At 42.5% G+C, this 17358-nt stretch overlaps 1 protein-coding gene across 7 annotated transcripts in view; it reads left to right on the top strand.

The window, feature by feature from the left end:
* Nucleotides 1-17358, top strand: part of CLIP1 (CAP-Gly domain containing linker protein 1) — a 145486-nt gene that overhangs the window by 63098 nt on the left and 65030 nt on the right. For 3 of the 7 annotated variants that reach the window (XM_055236955.1, XM_063614605.1, XM_063614604.1), the window contains exons 9-13: nt 301-333; nt 3951-4055; nt 9964-10908; nt 15241-15357; nt 17241-17298. In XM_055236955.1, coding sequence (XP_055092930.1) covers nt 301-333; nt 3951-4055; nt 9964-10908; nt 15241-15357; nt 17241-17298 — 1258 coding nt within the window. The remainder of the gene's footprint in view (nt 1-300; nt 334-3950; nt 4056-9963; nt 10909-15240; nt 15358-17240; nt 17299-17358) is intronic. The other 4 variants (XM_055236956.1, XM_063614606.1, XM_055236957.1 and 1 more) reach the window with 2 other exon arrangements.

The raw sequence follows: 17358 nt of genomic DNA, 5'->3' as shown, positions 1-17358 counted from the left end.
TTTCATATACAGCCACATTCCTTTAGTCAATTTTTGTGTTGTTCTCATCCATTTAAAAACACCCCAAAGTCTCATTAGAAGTTTCATGTCATCATCTAATTCATGTGAAATATAGCCTATGGTGTCTTCGGGAGGGTCCAGTTAAAATAATTTACATCAGCACTAGGCTTGTATAGTCTGTCTGATAAACTTACTTGAAATTAATCAAATAAAGTTATCTTGAAACCCTAACACATATTGAAGCTTTATTGGAATCTCTTTTTTGTTGTTGTTTAATTTTTTTTATTTTTTTACTGATAGCAAAAGAGCCAGATTTCTGAAGATCCTGAGAATGTAAGAGGGCACTTAACTGTGTGGATATTTCCCTTGTTAACAAAGATTGATCACAGATTAAAATGCTTATTGATATACTCAAACACTAACTGCATAATCTGACCTTGGGACATTGACCTTAATGTTTCTGTGCATGTGGCTTTCAAAGCAATTACATTTATATCTTGAAGAAATTGTATGTAATGACTAAGCTCCACACATTCATGTGTTTAATGAATAGGCCAACATTTGCTTTATAAAGAATTTTACCAGAAAGGGGGGAAAAAAGTTTTTGTCTGGAGACCTGGCCTTCTTCACCTAATTCATAATGTCTTCTAATTTTAGTGGAATTATTCCCAAAGAGATGATATCTGACTGGAGCATAAAGCATTCTAGATGTGGAGTTGTGGGAATTCTGGGGAAGTTTCCAAGTTGTCTAATTTTGCTTCCCATGAGAGGAAAAGGGATTGTGAGGCTGGCTGCTGTCCCGGAGCTGACTGGCCGCTGTCCCGGAGCTGACTGGCCACTGTCCCGGAGCTGACTGGCTGCCTTTTCAGTGTGCCCCCGCCACTGGCCAGTGCCTGCCAGTGCAGCTGATGAGACATTCAAACTTCTGTTTGTTTCTACAGTATTTTCCTTAGTTGCAAAACTAGAGGCAAGCGTTTGTCAGTGAAGACATAGCATGTTTTAAATTGTTATTACCGAAGTGAGAGTTTTCTAGCTGTAGCATTACTAGGTATGCAGGTGTTTTATTTTTCTTCCTCCAAGTTCAAACACCCAGTACACCCTTGCTATGTGGTCTCCAGAGCCCTGCTTCCTGGTGTACCCTGCCAGCTGTGCTGCTGGTTGTAAAGAATCTGAAAACGTTTTGCTTTGATTTACTGCCACATAAGAAGGAAATTAAAGAATGACATTACTTCCTACCACCTCCTGGCAGCTGAAATAGACAACTCAAGACTAAACTTTTAGCCGGGCACTGTGGCTCACACCTGTAATCCCAGCACTTTCGGAGGTTGAGGCGGGCAGAACACCTAAGGTTGGGAGTTTGAGACCAGCCTGGCCAACATAGGGAAACCCTGTCTCTACTAAAAATACAAAAATTAGCCGAATACGGTGGCGCACACCTGTAATCCCAGCTACTAGAGAAGCTGAGGCAGGAGAATCGCTTGAACCCAGGAGGCAGAGGTTGCAGTGACAGGAGATCATGCCACTGCACTCCAGCCTGGACAACAAGAGCAAAACTCCATCTCAAAAACAAAAAACAAAAAAAACACAAGATTGAATTTTTTAAAAGGTCTTCGTTCTGAAGGCTTCCTTTTTGTGAAGCTACTTCAGTGATCTGGGTCTCTTCTCTCCTTCCGAAACAGGCTCCCGCTGCCCCCGGTGTCAGTCTGCATGGGATTTCCCCCCTGCCTTTCCTGTGCGCTTCTCGCAAAGCCCTTGCTTTCCTTCTCAATTCCCTGTCCCAGGACTTTCCTCTTGGGATACTCTGTGTTCTTATTCTAAGAAAGGAATGATTTTACAAGAAGGGTTGTCCTGTTCAGTGTCACATTTTTACTGTGTGCTGTGGCATGGAAGTGGATCACTAGTTCCCTTGCTGCTGACTGATCACCTAAGATCAGGAGTTCGAGACCAGCCTGGCCAACGTGGTGAAACCCAGTCTCTACTAAAATACAAAAATTAGCCAGGTGTGGTGGCGCACGCCTGTAATCCCAGCTACTGTGGAGGCTGAGGCACTGTAGAGTCCCAGATAATGTGTATATAGACCCATCAGTAAGGAGGCGTTGGCTATGCTTATCTGGAAGATCTCTGAATGGGGAGGAGATCACATTAAATGTATATTTGCTTTTTATCTGGAAATAGTGATCTTTTACCCAGAGGACACTTACTGTGTCAAGAGAAGAAAGGTTCTATTGCCTTTTTTCTTTTTCCCACTACTGTAGTTTTGGATTTCAGCTCCTGAGGCTGTGACCCCAATTATGTAGATAAGGTAAAAGCAGGGAAATTGAACAGTGTCCATCCAAGGCACATACAGACCAAGGGGATTATCCAGACAGTTAGGGCTTGAATTGTATTTCATTATTTTTGTGGAGTATACAGAGCTGAAGCAGGTGATGAATTAAAAAAATTTTTTTTGTTCACCTTTTAAATATCTCATAATGGTTTGTCGATACCTGGTTTACAAGCAAAGTGACCTCTTGAATGCATTGAGGTCCCCGAGTCCCACTGGAATGAGTGAAGACGTTTGTAACCTTCACTTTTACATTCCGCCCCCTCTACTGAAGCTCTGCACTTTGTGTCACTTTGTTTAGAGTCTGTTGTCATTTTTTCATTGCCCGTAATTGTCCAGACTGATAGGTCAATTAGTACCACAAAATATTTAAATTACTGCAAGTAACTGACAGCTGCTGAGAGCAGCCCTGCGGGTGTGGGCCTTGTCAGTCACTGATTCTGATAACTGATAACCTCTTGTGTAAGAGAGGTGGGGGTAGGAAGAGGTACATTTGGACCTAGATTATTTCAAATTGATTAAGATTTTGCTGCACTTAAACCTGTTAGAGATTATCCTCTGAATTCCCCGTCAGGCTACATCCAAGTGCGTGATGGTGGGGAGAGCAGAGTATTTGAGGTCACAGGTTTTGAATCACCTTAGGAACCCACCAGCTCTTTCTGAGAGAGCTCAAACTCATGCCTTTGTGTTCAGTCACCTTTTTACGTCTGAGCTAATAAAAACAACTTCATCTTAAGGTAAATATAATAAACCCCTTACCAGTTTGAGGTAAACTTTCCTCCTCTCTTGAGCCTCTCAGTTGGCCTGCTTCAGAGATGGAGACGATAGAGGATAACTATTACTAAATTTTCTCTTTGTAATTCTGAGTCCTTTTTTCCCTCCCTGGAGCCCAATAGCCTTTGGGACATCCACTGCTGGAAGGAAACTAGAGCTTCCATGGCCTCTTCCCCATCACATGTAGGAATGTTGCTAAGACTCTAACTCAGACCCTTCTCACCCATTTCTGCAGAGGCTGCTAGCATGATTTCTTAGCCCTAGTTTCCAGATTCCTTCTATTGAGGTTTTCATTTGACCCTTATTTACGTCAAGTTATATGCTAAGGTGCAAGAAACTGCTCTAAGGACTTATTGAACAGTTTAAGATTTATGATACCTTTACCATATTGAGGTGATAGTGACGGTCATTCTGAGGGTCAATATACCTTGTAAAGTTACTGAGTCAGTTACATACACATTAATGTCAAGTAGCCTTTGTGGGGCGGAGGGATAATGATAGTTTAGAGGGAGGGATATTAACTATTCTAATTGGTGCTGATAAACTTCACTTATCAATATTACTTATATTTGGCTGCATGCCTCTGACACTTCATCTGGCCTCATGTGTTTTCCATTTTTTCTTTCTGAACAGACTAGCCCATGCCCCCTGCCCACCACCATCCTTTATCCCTGGTATTCATCCTCACTGCCCACCTCATCTCACCTCCACCTCTTTCCTTCTCCATTCCCCTTTGGTTCACCCTTTGGCAGAAGGTACTGGTGGCTCAGCCTGCATGCCGCTCTCTCTCCTCTTGTGCTGGCATGTCATGGTGGCACTGTTGTGTTCTCTTCCTCTTCCTTTTTACTAACAGACGCAGACCAAACTGGAGCATGCCCGCATTAAGGAGCTTGAACAGAGCCTTCTCTTTGAAAAGACCAAAGCTGACAAACTCCAGAGGGAGTTAGAAGACACTAGGGTAATGGTTTTCACTATTTAATGAAGCAGAGCCATGCATGTGAATGGTGGACACCTCAGGTGACATGTTTTATAGTTGGCCTGAGCCTTGACCCAGTGGTTCAACCTGAGTTTGGTCTTGGTACCATTCAGGTGTTCTTGAGCTGAGACTGATGACTAGGAACAGGTGTTTTATATCTAGTCTTTTGTCAAAAATAAAAACTCATTCCTTTGGTAACCCAACCAAATCAGGATCAGAAACTTTACAACTGAATAAATGAATGGATATAACTGTATTTGAAGTTCTTTATATTAATGCCATGAAATACATTTCTCTAGTTGGCCACAAGCAGTCAATTGTCCTCTTGTTCTCAAATATCTAGTTATTACGCTTTCTAAGTAATTTTTTGTTATTGTTGTTTTACTTTAGCTCTCTTTCTGCCTTCTTCCCTGGCCTCTTGGGAGAAGGAAATAGAAACATGGGCTCTGTTTCATGAGAATTAAAGACTTTCACCCTAGTTACCTTTTTATCTTGGAAGGCTGATCTCTGCATCTCCTTCCTTCCTGTCACGCAGGGGATTGAAACCTCAGTGGATGCTGGGCACAGTGGCTCTCGCTTCTAATCCCAGCACTTTGGGAGGCTGAGGCAGGCAGATTACTTGAGGTCGGGAGTTTGAGAACAGCCTGGCCAACATGGTGAAACCCTGTCTCTACTGAAAATACAAAAATTAGCTGGGCCTGGTGGCACGTGCCTGTAATCTCAGCTACATGGGAGGCTGAGGCAGGAGGATTGCTTGAATCCAGGAAGTGGAGGTTGCAGTGAGCTGAGATCGTGCCACTGCACTCCAGCCTGGGTGGCAGAGTGAGACTCCATCTGGAAAAAAACAAAACAAACACTCAATGGTCAGGGGGGAAATGCATGTTTCTTCCTGCCTTGAGCTTGTTGTGCTTGGCCCTTGGAGCCAGAGCATTAGTCAGGTTTTAGTTTATTTATATATTAAAGCACCTATATAGTGCATACTTCATGCCAGACACTATTCTAAGTGCTTTACAGGTATCCAGTCTCAACACAACCCTAGGAGGTAGGGAATATTAGTGTCCCCATTTTACAGACAAGAACACTGAGGCACAGAGAAGTTAAGTAACTTGCTTAAGATAAAACAGCAAATAGTAATAGTAGAGGCAGGATTTGCATCTAGGACATTTGGCCCCAGAGCCTGTGCTCTTAAGCACCACAGGATGGAGTCTGTCTATTATGGAAGTTGTTTTGTGCATAAAGATTAAGAAATGGCCGGGCGCAGTGGCTCACGCCTGTAATCCCAGCACTTTGGGAGGCCGAGGTGGGTGGATCACCTGAGGTCGGGAGTTTGAAACTAGCCTGACCGACATGGAGAAACCCCATCTCTACTAAAAATACAAAAATTAGCCGGGTGTGGTGACACATGCCTGTAATCCCAGCTACTAGGGAGGCTGAGGCAGGAGAATAGCTTGAACCTGGGAGGCAGAGGTTGCGGTGAGCCGAGATCACGCTATTGCACTCCAGCCGGGGCAACAAGAGCGAAACTCTGTCTCAAAAAAAAAAAAAAGAAATAGTCACGTGTAATGTATTCACATACCTTTTTAAATCATGAATTTGTCTGTCAGTGACTAAATTGTCCAGATTCTTTAGAATTCCAAAAATTACTCTCTCTCTAATCAAATTTGCTATCTTGATTTTTAAAAAAATTTCTAGTGTTTGTAGAAATTTCTCTTGTTGAGAATTAATTGACTGATCTAAACATCTAGACAATTTTTCTTTTCTAAATCATATGTTTTTAGTTTTTAAGAAGAAGGAACCATCAGCCTCTGAACTAAAGATTTCTCCTGTGTATTTGGTAAGAAAACAACAACAAAAAAAAGTGGGCCAGGCATGGTGTCTCCTGCCTGTAATCCCAGCACTTTGGGAGGCCAAGGCAGGAGGATCACCTGAGTCCAAGAATTCAAGACCAGCCTGGGCAAGGTGGTGACGCCCTGCTTCTACAAAAAAAAAAAAAAAAAAAAAATAGCTGGGTGTGGTGGCTACATGGGAGGCTGAGGTGGGAGGATCTCTTGAGCCCAGGAGGTCGAGGCTGCAGTGAGCCGTGTTCATGTCTCTGCACTCCAGCCTGGGCAACAGAGCAAGACCTGTTTCAAAAAAAAAAAAAAAATGGCAATCTGGTGCTGTTTCCTCATTAACTGAGAGCCAAATAATTGATCTGGGAAATACAGTGGACTAATGAGATTGAGTTCCTTTAGAGTGATGGCTTTCGAAGTAATATATTTTTTTAAAACGTGTAAACTCCTCTCCCGTATCTTAGTTTTGTCAGCAAACAATTTTGATGTTTTTTTTTTCCTGCTCTAGATAAGGCATTCAGTTACATCATGGTTTATCCAAGTATTTCAGTGTAAAGCTTATATCTTTCCATAACGAAGTATATCTTCTGTTGATCCTCACTCTTGGGTTCCCAAGTGTTAAAATAACCAGCTACCTGTGTAAGTTTCATATCACCTATGTTACTTTTTAGGAAGTGCTTTAGAATTCTTTCTAGCCAATAAATCCAGTTTCCAAACAGTGTGCTTGGTGCTGTAGAGATGTTAGCAAGAATAAGAAATAATTTCTGACTTAATTCATGGTCTCAAACTAGTGGGAGAAGCAGACATACCACATAGTTTTGAATGAGGGCAGATTTTGGGAAATGAAAAATAAATTGCTGTACTTTATAGGGAAATGCCATGGAAAGTAAAATCACATTGTTATTTATTATTTTTACTTATTTTTTACTTGGCATTTTTCTCTACTTGACTGTTTTGTTGTAACTAAGAACCATTGCCCTATTGGGTTTAATGTATTTATGCCACAGACCTTGCAGCAATGGGGTTTATTAGTGTTTTGTGTTTTTTTTCTTTTATTTAGCAAATTCTGCCAGATCCTGATGGGTTTATTAATGTTTTGTATGTTATTTTGACGTAACAAACTCTTGAACTCTTCCTTCCCCAGAAAATCATGTGTAAATGAATTAACATCTTTAACCTGATAAGTCTATAACCATGAAGCACAGCAATTATAGTCAGCTCTGAAATATTTAATTTTATTTACTTTGATTATGCAGTTTTGGAGACTCAGTGCTTTCTTTTCCTCTTCTCTTATGGGCATTTTAATCTTTATTGGTGTCACAGCCTGTAGGGTAGACAGAGGAAATGAAAGAAAACATATCTGTTACTTTCTGTCTCAAAGAAAGGCAGTGTGGGAGAGGAGTCTTAAATTCAGAGGAATATTTAACATTTTTTTGTAGAGATGGGATTCTCGCTGTGTTGCCCAGGCTGATCTTGAACTCCTGGCCACAAGTGATCCTCTTGCCTTGGCCTCCCAAAGTGCTAGGTATGTAGGTATGTACCACCTCACCCAGCTAATCAGAGGAATTTTGATCCTTGAAATATGGGACTCACTGCTGTTTTAAAATTATTTTGTTCCCTTTCATTTCCCAGATTAGTCCAAGAATTTTTATTATGGAAGCTATTTTCTACATATCCTATGTACTAAATGGACTGCATAGCAGGTAGCAGAGGGAAATAATTTTCTAGCAGTGAAAGGGCACAGGTTAAGAAAGTGTTTTTCTAGCCCTCGGGTATTTATTTAAAGGAAGAAGATTGTTGGGTACTATCCCGGAGCTCAAATAGAATCGAAGTACATGGGAATAGGTAGAAACTTGCAGGTTAGACGTACATTCCAGGTGATTCATGTGCATACTAATGTCTGAGAACCACTGGGTTAGGGGAAGAAGATGTTTACATCAAAATGCTGATAGAATTATCAAATCTAAAAAGGGGATTTTGTGTAAGATTCTTGTGTATTATTGCAGGTAAGTAATCATTCTTACTTTGCGTTTTAATAAAATGATCAGTAGGCCGGGCGTGGTGGCTCACGCCCGTAATCCCAGCACTTTGGGAGGCCAAGGTGGGTGGATCACTGGAGGTCAGGAGTTCGAGACCAGCCTGACCAACATAGTGAAACCCCGTCACTACTAAAAATACAAAATTAGCCAGGCGTGGTGGCACATGCCTGTAATCCCAGCTACTTGGAAGGCTGAGGCAGGAGAATCACTTGAACCTGGGAGGTGGAGCTTGCAGTGAGCTGGGATCGTGCCATTGCACTGGACAACAAAAGCAAAACTCCATCTCAAAAAAAAAAAAAAAGTTAATTAATTCTTCATTCTTCAATTGAGGCTTTCATTCTACAGGTGATGTGTTATTCATTGAAACATTTGATAGGTAATTTTAAACCTTTTATGCAACTGCTATCCAATAGAAGTATAATGCAAGCCACATATGTACAATTTATAATTTTCTGGTACCCACGTTTCTTTTTTGCAAGTCATAAGGTAAATTAGTTTTAATAATATATTTTATGTAACTGATATATCCAACATATTACTTAATCAATATAAAATTATTAACAAGATATTTTAAACATTTAAAAATATAATTTCTTTTTTTTTTTTTTAGAGACAGAGTTGTGCTCTGTCTGCCAGGCTGGAGTACAATGGCACAATCACTGCTTACTATAGCCTCAACCTCCTGGACTCAAGCAATCCTCCCGTCTTAGCCTCCCAAGTAGCTGTTGCCACAGGCGACACCACCATGCCTGGCTAATTTTTTATTTTTTGCAGAGATGGGGTCTTGCTATGTTGCCGAGACTGATCTTGAACTCCTGGCCTCAAGTGATCCTTCTGCCTCGGCCTCCCAAAGTGGTGGGATTACAGGCGTGAGCCACTGCACTTGGCCCACAAGACATTTTGTGTTCCTTTTCTTCTAAGTCTTCAAAATCTGATGTGTATTTTACACTTACACCACACCTCACTTCAGATGAGCCACGTCTCAAGTGCTCAGTAGCCACGTGTGGCCAACAGCTACTGTTCTGGATAGCACAGTTCTGTAAGATCACCTCCATGAAATGGATAAGCATTTATGCAGCCTGGATGAAGTGGGGTAGAACAAACTGGCAAAATAAGGAAATGTTTTCTTTCAGGAGGCAGATATATCTGAGAACTTTGAAAGTTACTCTTGGCCGGGCATGGTGGCCCACGCCTGTAATCCCAGCACTTTGGGAGGCCAAGGCGGGCGGATCACTAGGTCAGGAGATCGAGACCATCCTGGCTAACACAGTGAAACCCCAGCTCTACTAAAAAAAAAATACAAAAAAAAATTAACCAGGCGTGGTGGCAGGCGCCTGTAATCCCATCTGCTCGGGAAGCTGAGGCAGGAGAATGGTGTGAACCTGGGAGGCAGAGCTTGCAGTGAGCCGAGATCGCGCCACTGCACTCCAGCCTGGGTGACAGAGCGAGACTCCGTCTCAAAAAAAAAAAAAAAAAAAAAAAGAAAAAGTTACTCTTTCTGTTAACTTATCAGTAATGGATATTTATCTGATTTAAGCTTCTTTAGAATTGGAGCTACTAAAGTTGGACTTAAGCCATTATCACAGTTAGAAATATATATTAACCTATAAACCTTCATCATAGTTTGCTGCCTGAGATGGGGCAGTTATTAAATATCTTCAGTGTTAAAGAAAATCATCAGCCCGGGCGCAGTGGCTCACGCCTGTAATCCCAGCACTTTGGGAGGCCGGGGTGAGTGGATCACCTGAGGTCAGGAGTTCGACACCAGCCTAACCAACATGGTGAAACCCGTCTCTACTAAAAATGCAAAAATTAGCTGGGTGTGGTGGCGCATGCCTGTAATCCTAGCTACTCAGGAGGCTGAGGCAGGAGAATCACCTGAACCCGGGAGGCGGAGGTTTCAGTGAGCTGAGATTGCACCATTGTACTCCATCTCAAAAAAAAAAAAAAAAGAAAAAAGAAAATAGTCAGTGACTTGTTACTTAAATGATCTTTTTTTGTTTGGACTGCTGTTAATAGGTGGCTACAGTTTCAGAAAAGTCACGTATAATGGAACTGGAGAAAGACCTAGCATTGAGAGTACAGGAAGTAGCTGAGCTCCGAAGAAGGCTAGAGTCCAATAAGCGTGCTGGGGACATGGACATGTCACTTTCCCTTTTGCAAGAGATAAGCTCTTTGCAAGAAAAGTTAGAAGTCACCCGTACTGACCACCAGAGAGAAATAACTTCTCTGAAGGAGGATTTTGGATCCCGGGAAGAAACTCATCAGAAGGAGATAAAGGCTCTGTATACCGCCACGGAAAAGCTTTCCAAAGAGAACGAGTCATTGAAAAGCAAGCTGGAGCATGCCAACAAAGAGAACTCAGATGTAATAGCTCTATGGAAGTCCAAACTGGAGACTGCCATCGCGTCCCACCAGCAGGCAATGGAAGAACTGAAGGTATCTTTCAGCAAAGGGCTTGGGACAGAGACGGCAGAATTTGCTGAGCTAAAAACACAAATAGAGAAAATGAGACTAGATTACCAACACGAAATAGAAAATTTGCAGAATCAACAAGACTCCGAACGGTCTGCTCATGCTAAAGAGATGGAAGCCTTGAGGGCTAAACTGATGAAAGTTATTAAAGAAAAGGAAAACAGTCTGGAAGCCATCAAGTCGAAACTGGACAAAGCAGAAGACCAGCATCTCGTAGAAATGGAAGACACGTTAAACAAATTACAGGAAGCTGAAATAAAGGTAAAGGAGCTAGAGGTACTGCAAGCCAAATGCAATGAACAAACCAAGGTTATTGATAATTTTACATCACAGCTCAAGGCTACTGAAGAAAAGCTCTTGGATCTTGATGCACTTCAGAAAGCCAGTTCCGAAGGTAAATCGGAAATGGAGAAACTTAGACAGCAGCTTGAGGCAGCTGAGAAACAGATTAAACATTTAGAGATTGAAAAGAATGCTGAAAGTAGCAAGGTTTGTATTGACATCCTCCATCCTTTTCTTTTCCATTTGCTATTCTTGTTTTGCATTATGTTACTTTTGAGTTGAGATCATTCATCTTCCAAATTGCTGATTTAATTAAATTGCTTGATGTCCCCAGTTGAGTATAGTGTATTATGTTCTGAGTATCTCAAGTATGGTTTCATCTGAGGAGATTAGATAAAATAATGGCTCAACCATGGGAATTTATTTTAGCTGCCTATTATCTGGGTACCTGATCTATTTATCTCTGGGCTATGCTGTGACTTCTAATTTAAGCTTAGCTCCAGTCTATAATCTGTTTAAAATAAAGAATGCCCTAATACTGTGGTGTTAAGATAAATGAATGAATGAACAGAAACTTAAAAGATCGGCCAGGCCTGGTGGCTCACGCCTGTAATCCCAGCACTTTGGGAGGCTGAGGCAGGTGATCACCTGAGGTTAGGAGTTCGAGATCAGCCTGGCCAACATGGCGAAACCCCATCTCTATTAAAAATACAAAATTAGCCTGGCATGGTGGCAGACACCTGTAATCCCAGCTACCCAGGAGGCTGAGGCAGGAGAATCACTTGAACAACCCGGGAGGCGGAGGTTTCAGTGACCCGAGATTATGCCACTGCACTCCAGCCTGGGAGACAGAGCAAGACTCCTTCTAAAAAAAAAAAAAAAAAAAAAAAAAAAGCTTTAAAGATCATCTCCTCCTTTTCTAACCACATATAGTCAGGTGCCACATAATGATGTTTCAATCAACAGTGGACCACATAAACAAAGGTGGTTCCATAAGATTATAATATGGTATCTTTACCTTTTGTATGTTTAAATATGCTTCAGTACACAAATACTTCGCATTGTGTTACAATGCCTACAGCATTCAGTACAGTAACATTTATACAGGTTTATAGTCTAGGAACAATAGGCTGTGCCATGTAGCCCAGGTGTGTAGTAGACTATACCTTGTAGGTGTGTGTAAGTGCACCCTGTGATGTCCCCACAACAATGAAATGCCTAATGATGCATTTCTTAGAAGGTATCCTGGTTCTTAAGCAATGCGTGACTCTAATTGCCTTATCTATAGAGTTATGTATAAAAACAGACTGTGAATTCAGTGCTTCTTGACTGTTATAAATTAACATGTTGGCTGGGCGAGGTGGCTCATGCCTGTAATCCCAGTGCTTTGGGAGGCCGAGGCAGGCAGATCACTTGAGGTCAGGAGTTTGAGTCCAGCCTGGCCCCTGTCTACTAAAAATACAAAAATTAGCCAGCTGTGGTGGTGGGCGTCTGTAGTCCCAGCTACTCAGGAGGCTGAGGCACAAGAATCGCTTGAACCCAGGAGGTGGAGGTTGCAGTGAGCTGAGATTGTGCCACTGTACCCCATCCTGGGTGACAGAGCGAGACTCCATCTCCAAAAAAACAAAAAACAAAAACAAAACAAAAAACCCATGCTGTGATAAATAACATTCACAGCAAAATTAAGGGTAAGAGCCTGGAGCCCTTTGCATGGCAAAAATCTCATTGGAGTTTTTTTCTGTGGCATAATGAGAACACGATCTGTCCCCTCCTTTTCTGGGGGAAATACTGAACAAGTGTGCATGTGGTCAAGGCTTAGGAAATTACATGAAACATTCGCCAGCTGCATTCCTTACTAACTAGCCTTGTTTTTTTTTTTTTTTTTTTTTTTTTTTTTTTTTTTTTTTTTTTTTGAGCCGGAGTCTTGCTCTGTCGCCCAGGCTGGAGTGCAGTGGCGCAATCTCGGCTCACTGCAAGCTCCGCCTCCCGGGTTCACGCCATTCTCCTGCCTCAGCCTCTCCGAGTAGCTGGGACTACAGGCGCCCGCCACCACGCCCAACTAATTTTTTGTATTTTTAGTAGAGACGGGGTTTCACCGTGGTCTCGATCTCCTGACCTCGTGATCCGCCCGCCTCGGCCTCCCAAAGTGCTGGGGTTACAAGCGTGAGCCACCGCGCCCGGCCCCTAACTAGCCTTGTTAAATGTCATCTTTATCTTTAAAGGTGGTTCGAGGAATTGTCTCCCAGTCCTGCCACTAGTTGAGGCACTGGTATTGATGCTCAATGTTCTGAACTTTTTTGTGGGAGTAGCTGCTCTATTGGCAAAGAAGGAAGGGTTGTGATGGTTAAATGGGGTGAGGTGAGGACTGACAAACAGCAAAAAATTGCTAACTAACCATTGTTGAAGATGACAAACTGGTTACAGGAAATTTTTCTCAAATCTCATGTGGTTCCAAAATACTAATCAAAACACAAAAATTAATTAGAAGATAATATTTAGCTAATGTTAGTTTACTTTTTAACATCAAGATTTCATGAAAGCCAAGTTCTAATGACTATCGTCCAGTGGATTTTTTTGTTTTGTTTTGTTTTTTTTGAGACAGTCTCACTCTGTCGCGCAGGCTGGAGTGCAATGGCGCAATCTCGGGTCACTGCAACCTCCGCCTCCCAGGTTCAAGCGATTCTCCTGCCTCAGCCTCCCGAGTAGCCAGGATTACAGGCACCCGCCACCATGCCTGGCTCATTTTTGTATTTTTAATAGAGACAGGGTTTCACCATGTTGGCCAGGGTGGTCTCGAACTCCTGACCTCAAGTGATCCACTGACCTCGGCCTCCCAAAGTGCTGGGATTACAGGCTTGAGCCACTGCACCTTGCCTGTCCAGTGGATTTTTAAATTTTATTTTTATTTAAATGTCAAAATACTTTAAGCATATACACAAATAGAGAAAATAATGTAGACCACATATATTCCCATCTTAAGGTTTCTGTTATTTATTTATTTATTTATTTTTTAAGACAGAGTCTCGCTCTGTCACCCTCACTGCAGCCTCCGCCTCCCAGGCTCAAGGGATTCTCCTGCTTCAGCTTCACCAGTAGCTGGGATCATGGGCGTGTGCCACCACACCTGGCTAATTTTTGTATTTTTAGTAGAGACAGGATTTCACCATGTTGGCTGGGCTAGTCTTGAACTCCTGACCTCAGCTGAGATCTGCCAGGCTCGACCTCCCAATGTGCTGGGATAACAGGTGTGAGCCACTGTGCCTGGCCTTAAGGTTTTTTTTTTTTTGAGACAGAGTCTCGCTCTGTGGCCCAGGCTGGAGTGCAGTGGCATGATCTCGGCTCACTGCAGCCTCCACCTCCCAGGTTCAAGCGATTCTGCTGCCTCAGCCTCCTAAGTAGCTGGGACTACAGGTGCGTGCCACCACGCCCGGCTAATTTTTTATATTTTTAGTAGAGACGGGGTTTCACCATGTTGTCCAGGATGGCCTCGATCTCCTGACCTTGTGATCCGCCCACCTCTGCCTCCCAAAGTGCTGGGATTACAGGTGTGAGCCACCATGTCCAGCCAAGGTTTTTAAAGTCTAGGAAATGAAATTGCTCAAGCAGCTCGTTTAGAAAGTAAGCATCCACACCTTCTGCTTTAGATCATGCTGATACTCCAAATTACAATGAAGTATAGAAAAATAGTCTATTTTGACTATTTAAAAATAGTCGCCTGGCACAGTGGCTCATGCCTCTAATCTCAGCACTTTGAGAGTCCAAAACAAGAGGATTGCTTGGTCCAGGAGTTTTGAGACCAGCCTGGGCAGCATGGTGAGACTCCATCTCTCTTTTTCTTTTTTTTTTTGAGGCAGGGTCCCACTCTGTCACCCAGACTGGAGTGCAGTGGCCTGGTCTCGGCTCACCACAACCTCCGCCTCCCAGGCTCAAGTGATTCTCCTGCCTCAGCCTCCCAAGTAGCTGGGATTACAGGAGCGTGCCACCATGCCCAGTCAATTTTTGTATTTTTAGTGGAGATGGAGTTTCACCATATTGGCCAGGCTGGTGTTGAACTCCTGACCTCAAATGACCCACTTGCCTCAGCCTCCCGAAGTGTTGGGATTACAGGCGTTAGCCACCGAGCCCAGCCAGAGACCCCATCTGTAAAAAATTTTTTTAAACATTAGCTGTAGTGGCACGTGCCTGTAATCTCAGCTGCTTAGGAGGCTGGTGCTGGAAGATCACTTGAACCTAGGAGTTCTAAGGCTGCAGTGAGCCATGATCACACCACTGCACTCTAGCCTGGGTGACAGGAGAGACCCTGTCTCAGAAAGAAAAAAAGAAAAAAACACAAAAATAGCCAATAGGAAATCATATCGTAGAACGGATTGTTCAAAAAGTCATTGACTTCTTAGAATTAAAAACCAACACCAAATTTGTATTCCTTTCAGTTTTGTTTTATGTTTCTCATAAGTTTTTTACATTTGTTTTTTTTCTTCTCATTCTCTTTTGTTTTCCTTTTATTCATTTGCTTCTATACCATGTAACTCTGTGTGTTAGGCTAGTAGCATTACCAGAGAGCTGCAGGGGAGAGAGCTAAAGCTTACTAACCTTCAGGAAAATTTGAGTGAAGTCAGTCAAGTGAAAGAGACTTTGGAAAAAGAACTTCAGATTTTGGTAAGTACCTGTTGGGAATCTGAATCTCAGGGTTTCTGGCCGTTTCCTCTTTTAAAAAATCCTCCAGTAAGAAATACTGTAGCTGTTTCCTTTCTCTAAGTGTTGATTCAACCTGAGTGTATTAGTTATTGGCTGATAAATATTGTCCTTTGAGGGGAATCAGATCAAACCCAAACAACAAAGGTAGGTATTACTTTTTTTTTTTTTTTTAATCTATCCCTTCGCCTCTGGTAATGCACTGCTTTGAAATGTTATTGACTACTTAGTTTTACTAAACACAGAGCCCTTCCAAGTTATACATCGAACACAGTTAGGTTTCATATTGAATGAGGCCCCTAAACTGTGACTATCAGGGCAGCAGCTGTCCTGGGCTGTCGGTGTCCTCTGTTGGTGAGGCAGGATGCTTGCTGTCTAATTAAAAAAATAAAAAGAAGTCTAACTCAGTTTATTCCACCTCAGAAAATTACCTTCTCAAGTTGTATGACATACGTATGTTTTTTACCTTTTCTCAACTTTGTTCTTTCCTACTTGCCTCCTGCACTGAAAACCCGAGTTTAAACAAGGCTGATACTCATGACTAGTGCCAGTGGTACCCACCCACATGCCATGGAAAGAAAAGCCAGAGGCTTATGGAGAAACTAGACAAGAGGCATATGTGCCATGCAGAGTCAGCTGTCCCAGGTCCTCCACATCCCTTCCTCTTCCCCGTTCATTACACTTCTGTGCTATTAACAGTGTGAATAAATGTGTGTGATTTTTTTTTTTTTTTTTTTTTTGAGACGGAGTCTTGTTCTGTTGCCCAGGCTGGAGTGCAGTGGCGCGATCTCGGCTCACTGCAACCTCTGTCTCCCAGGTTCAAGAGATTCTCCTGCCTCAGCCTCTTGAGTAGCTGGGATTACAGGCGCCTGTTACCACAACTGGCTAATTTTTGTATTTTAGTAGAGATGGGGTTTCTCCATGTTGGCCAGGCTGGTCTCGAACTCCTGACCTCAAGTGATCTGCCCGCCTTGGGCTCCCAAACTGCTGGGATTATAGGCGTGAGCTACCGCACCCAGCCTGGTGTCCTTTAAGAAAATGTTTTGAGTTCATTGCTTCTCTGCCCTCCTCCCAAAGCCTTGCCTTTTTTTTTTTTTTTCTTTTTTTCCTAAGTTAGAGTATCCTTCCGTATATCTTAGGACAAGACATACCACCTTGAGTCTGGCTGTGGGATGGCACAGGGGGCAGCCTGTGGGCTGGGATGCACTGTGGCCCCTGCACCATCTTTTCATAATCCTATCTAGTTAGAGATACTCATGTAACAACCTTCTTGATGTAGCTAGCTCGAAGTTCATCTCAGGACAACCAGGAGAGTGATTTTTAACTTGACCTATTGTCATGTTTAGAAAAGAAGACCTTGAACAATAAGTGACTGATGGGCCTTTTCAGTTTCAAAAGTAGCTACACAGACCTAGATTCAAGATATTAGACCCAGATTACTCTCAGAAATAACAAACTTCAGAGCTCTTCACCATCTCAGGCAGATTTCTGAAGAGAAGGTCTGCTGTTTGAGGGGTGGCAACATGAAGCATATACGTGCACCCTATGTATACATGCACATGCATGTACTTACCTAAGTATGAACATGCCTACATGGGCATGCTGGTGAACCTACCTTCCCACGTGTGCATACACACATATGCAAACTGCACTCGTATGTGTATACATGCACATGTGTATGACCCACATGTGGTAGTAATTGGTGTCATACGTTTCAAGTGTATTAGTTTTAATAAAACAAGACCAGCAACAAAAAGTAGACAGTATTGTAGTTATAATTGATAGAAACTTCTTGTCTTTACAATTTGAAATCTTTCTGTTCAGAATCTTTGATTTTTTTTCTTTAGAAAGAAAAGTTTGCTGAAGCTTCGGAGGAGGCAGTCTCTGTTCAGAGAAGTATGCAAGGTATGTCTTACCAGAGCGTGTGCAGATTGCCTTAAAAAATACATTCTTTCATACTGGAGC

The sequence above is a fragment of the Symphalangus syndactylus genome, chromosome 13 (genome assembly GCF_028878055.3).
Source record: "Symphalangus syndactylus isolate Jambi chromosome 13, NHGRI_mSymSyn1-v2.1_pri, whole genome shotgun sequence".
Classification (NCBI taxonomy): domain Eukaryota; kingdom Metazoa; phylum Chordata; class Mammalia; order Primates; family Hylobatidae; genus Symphalangus; species Symphalangus syndactylus.
This window is presented reverse-complemented; position numbering and strand designations above follow the sequence as displayed.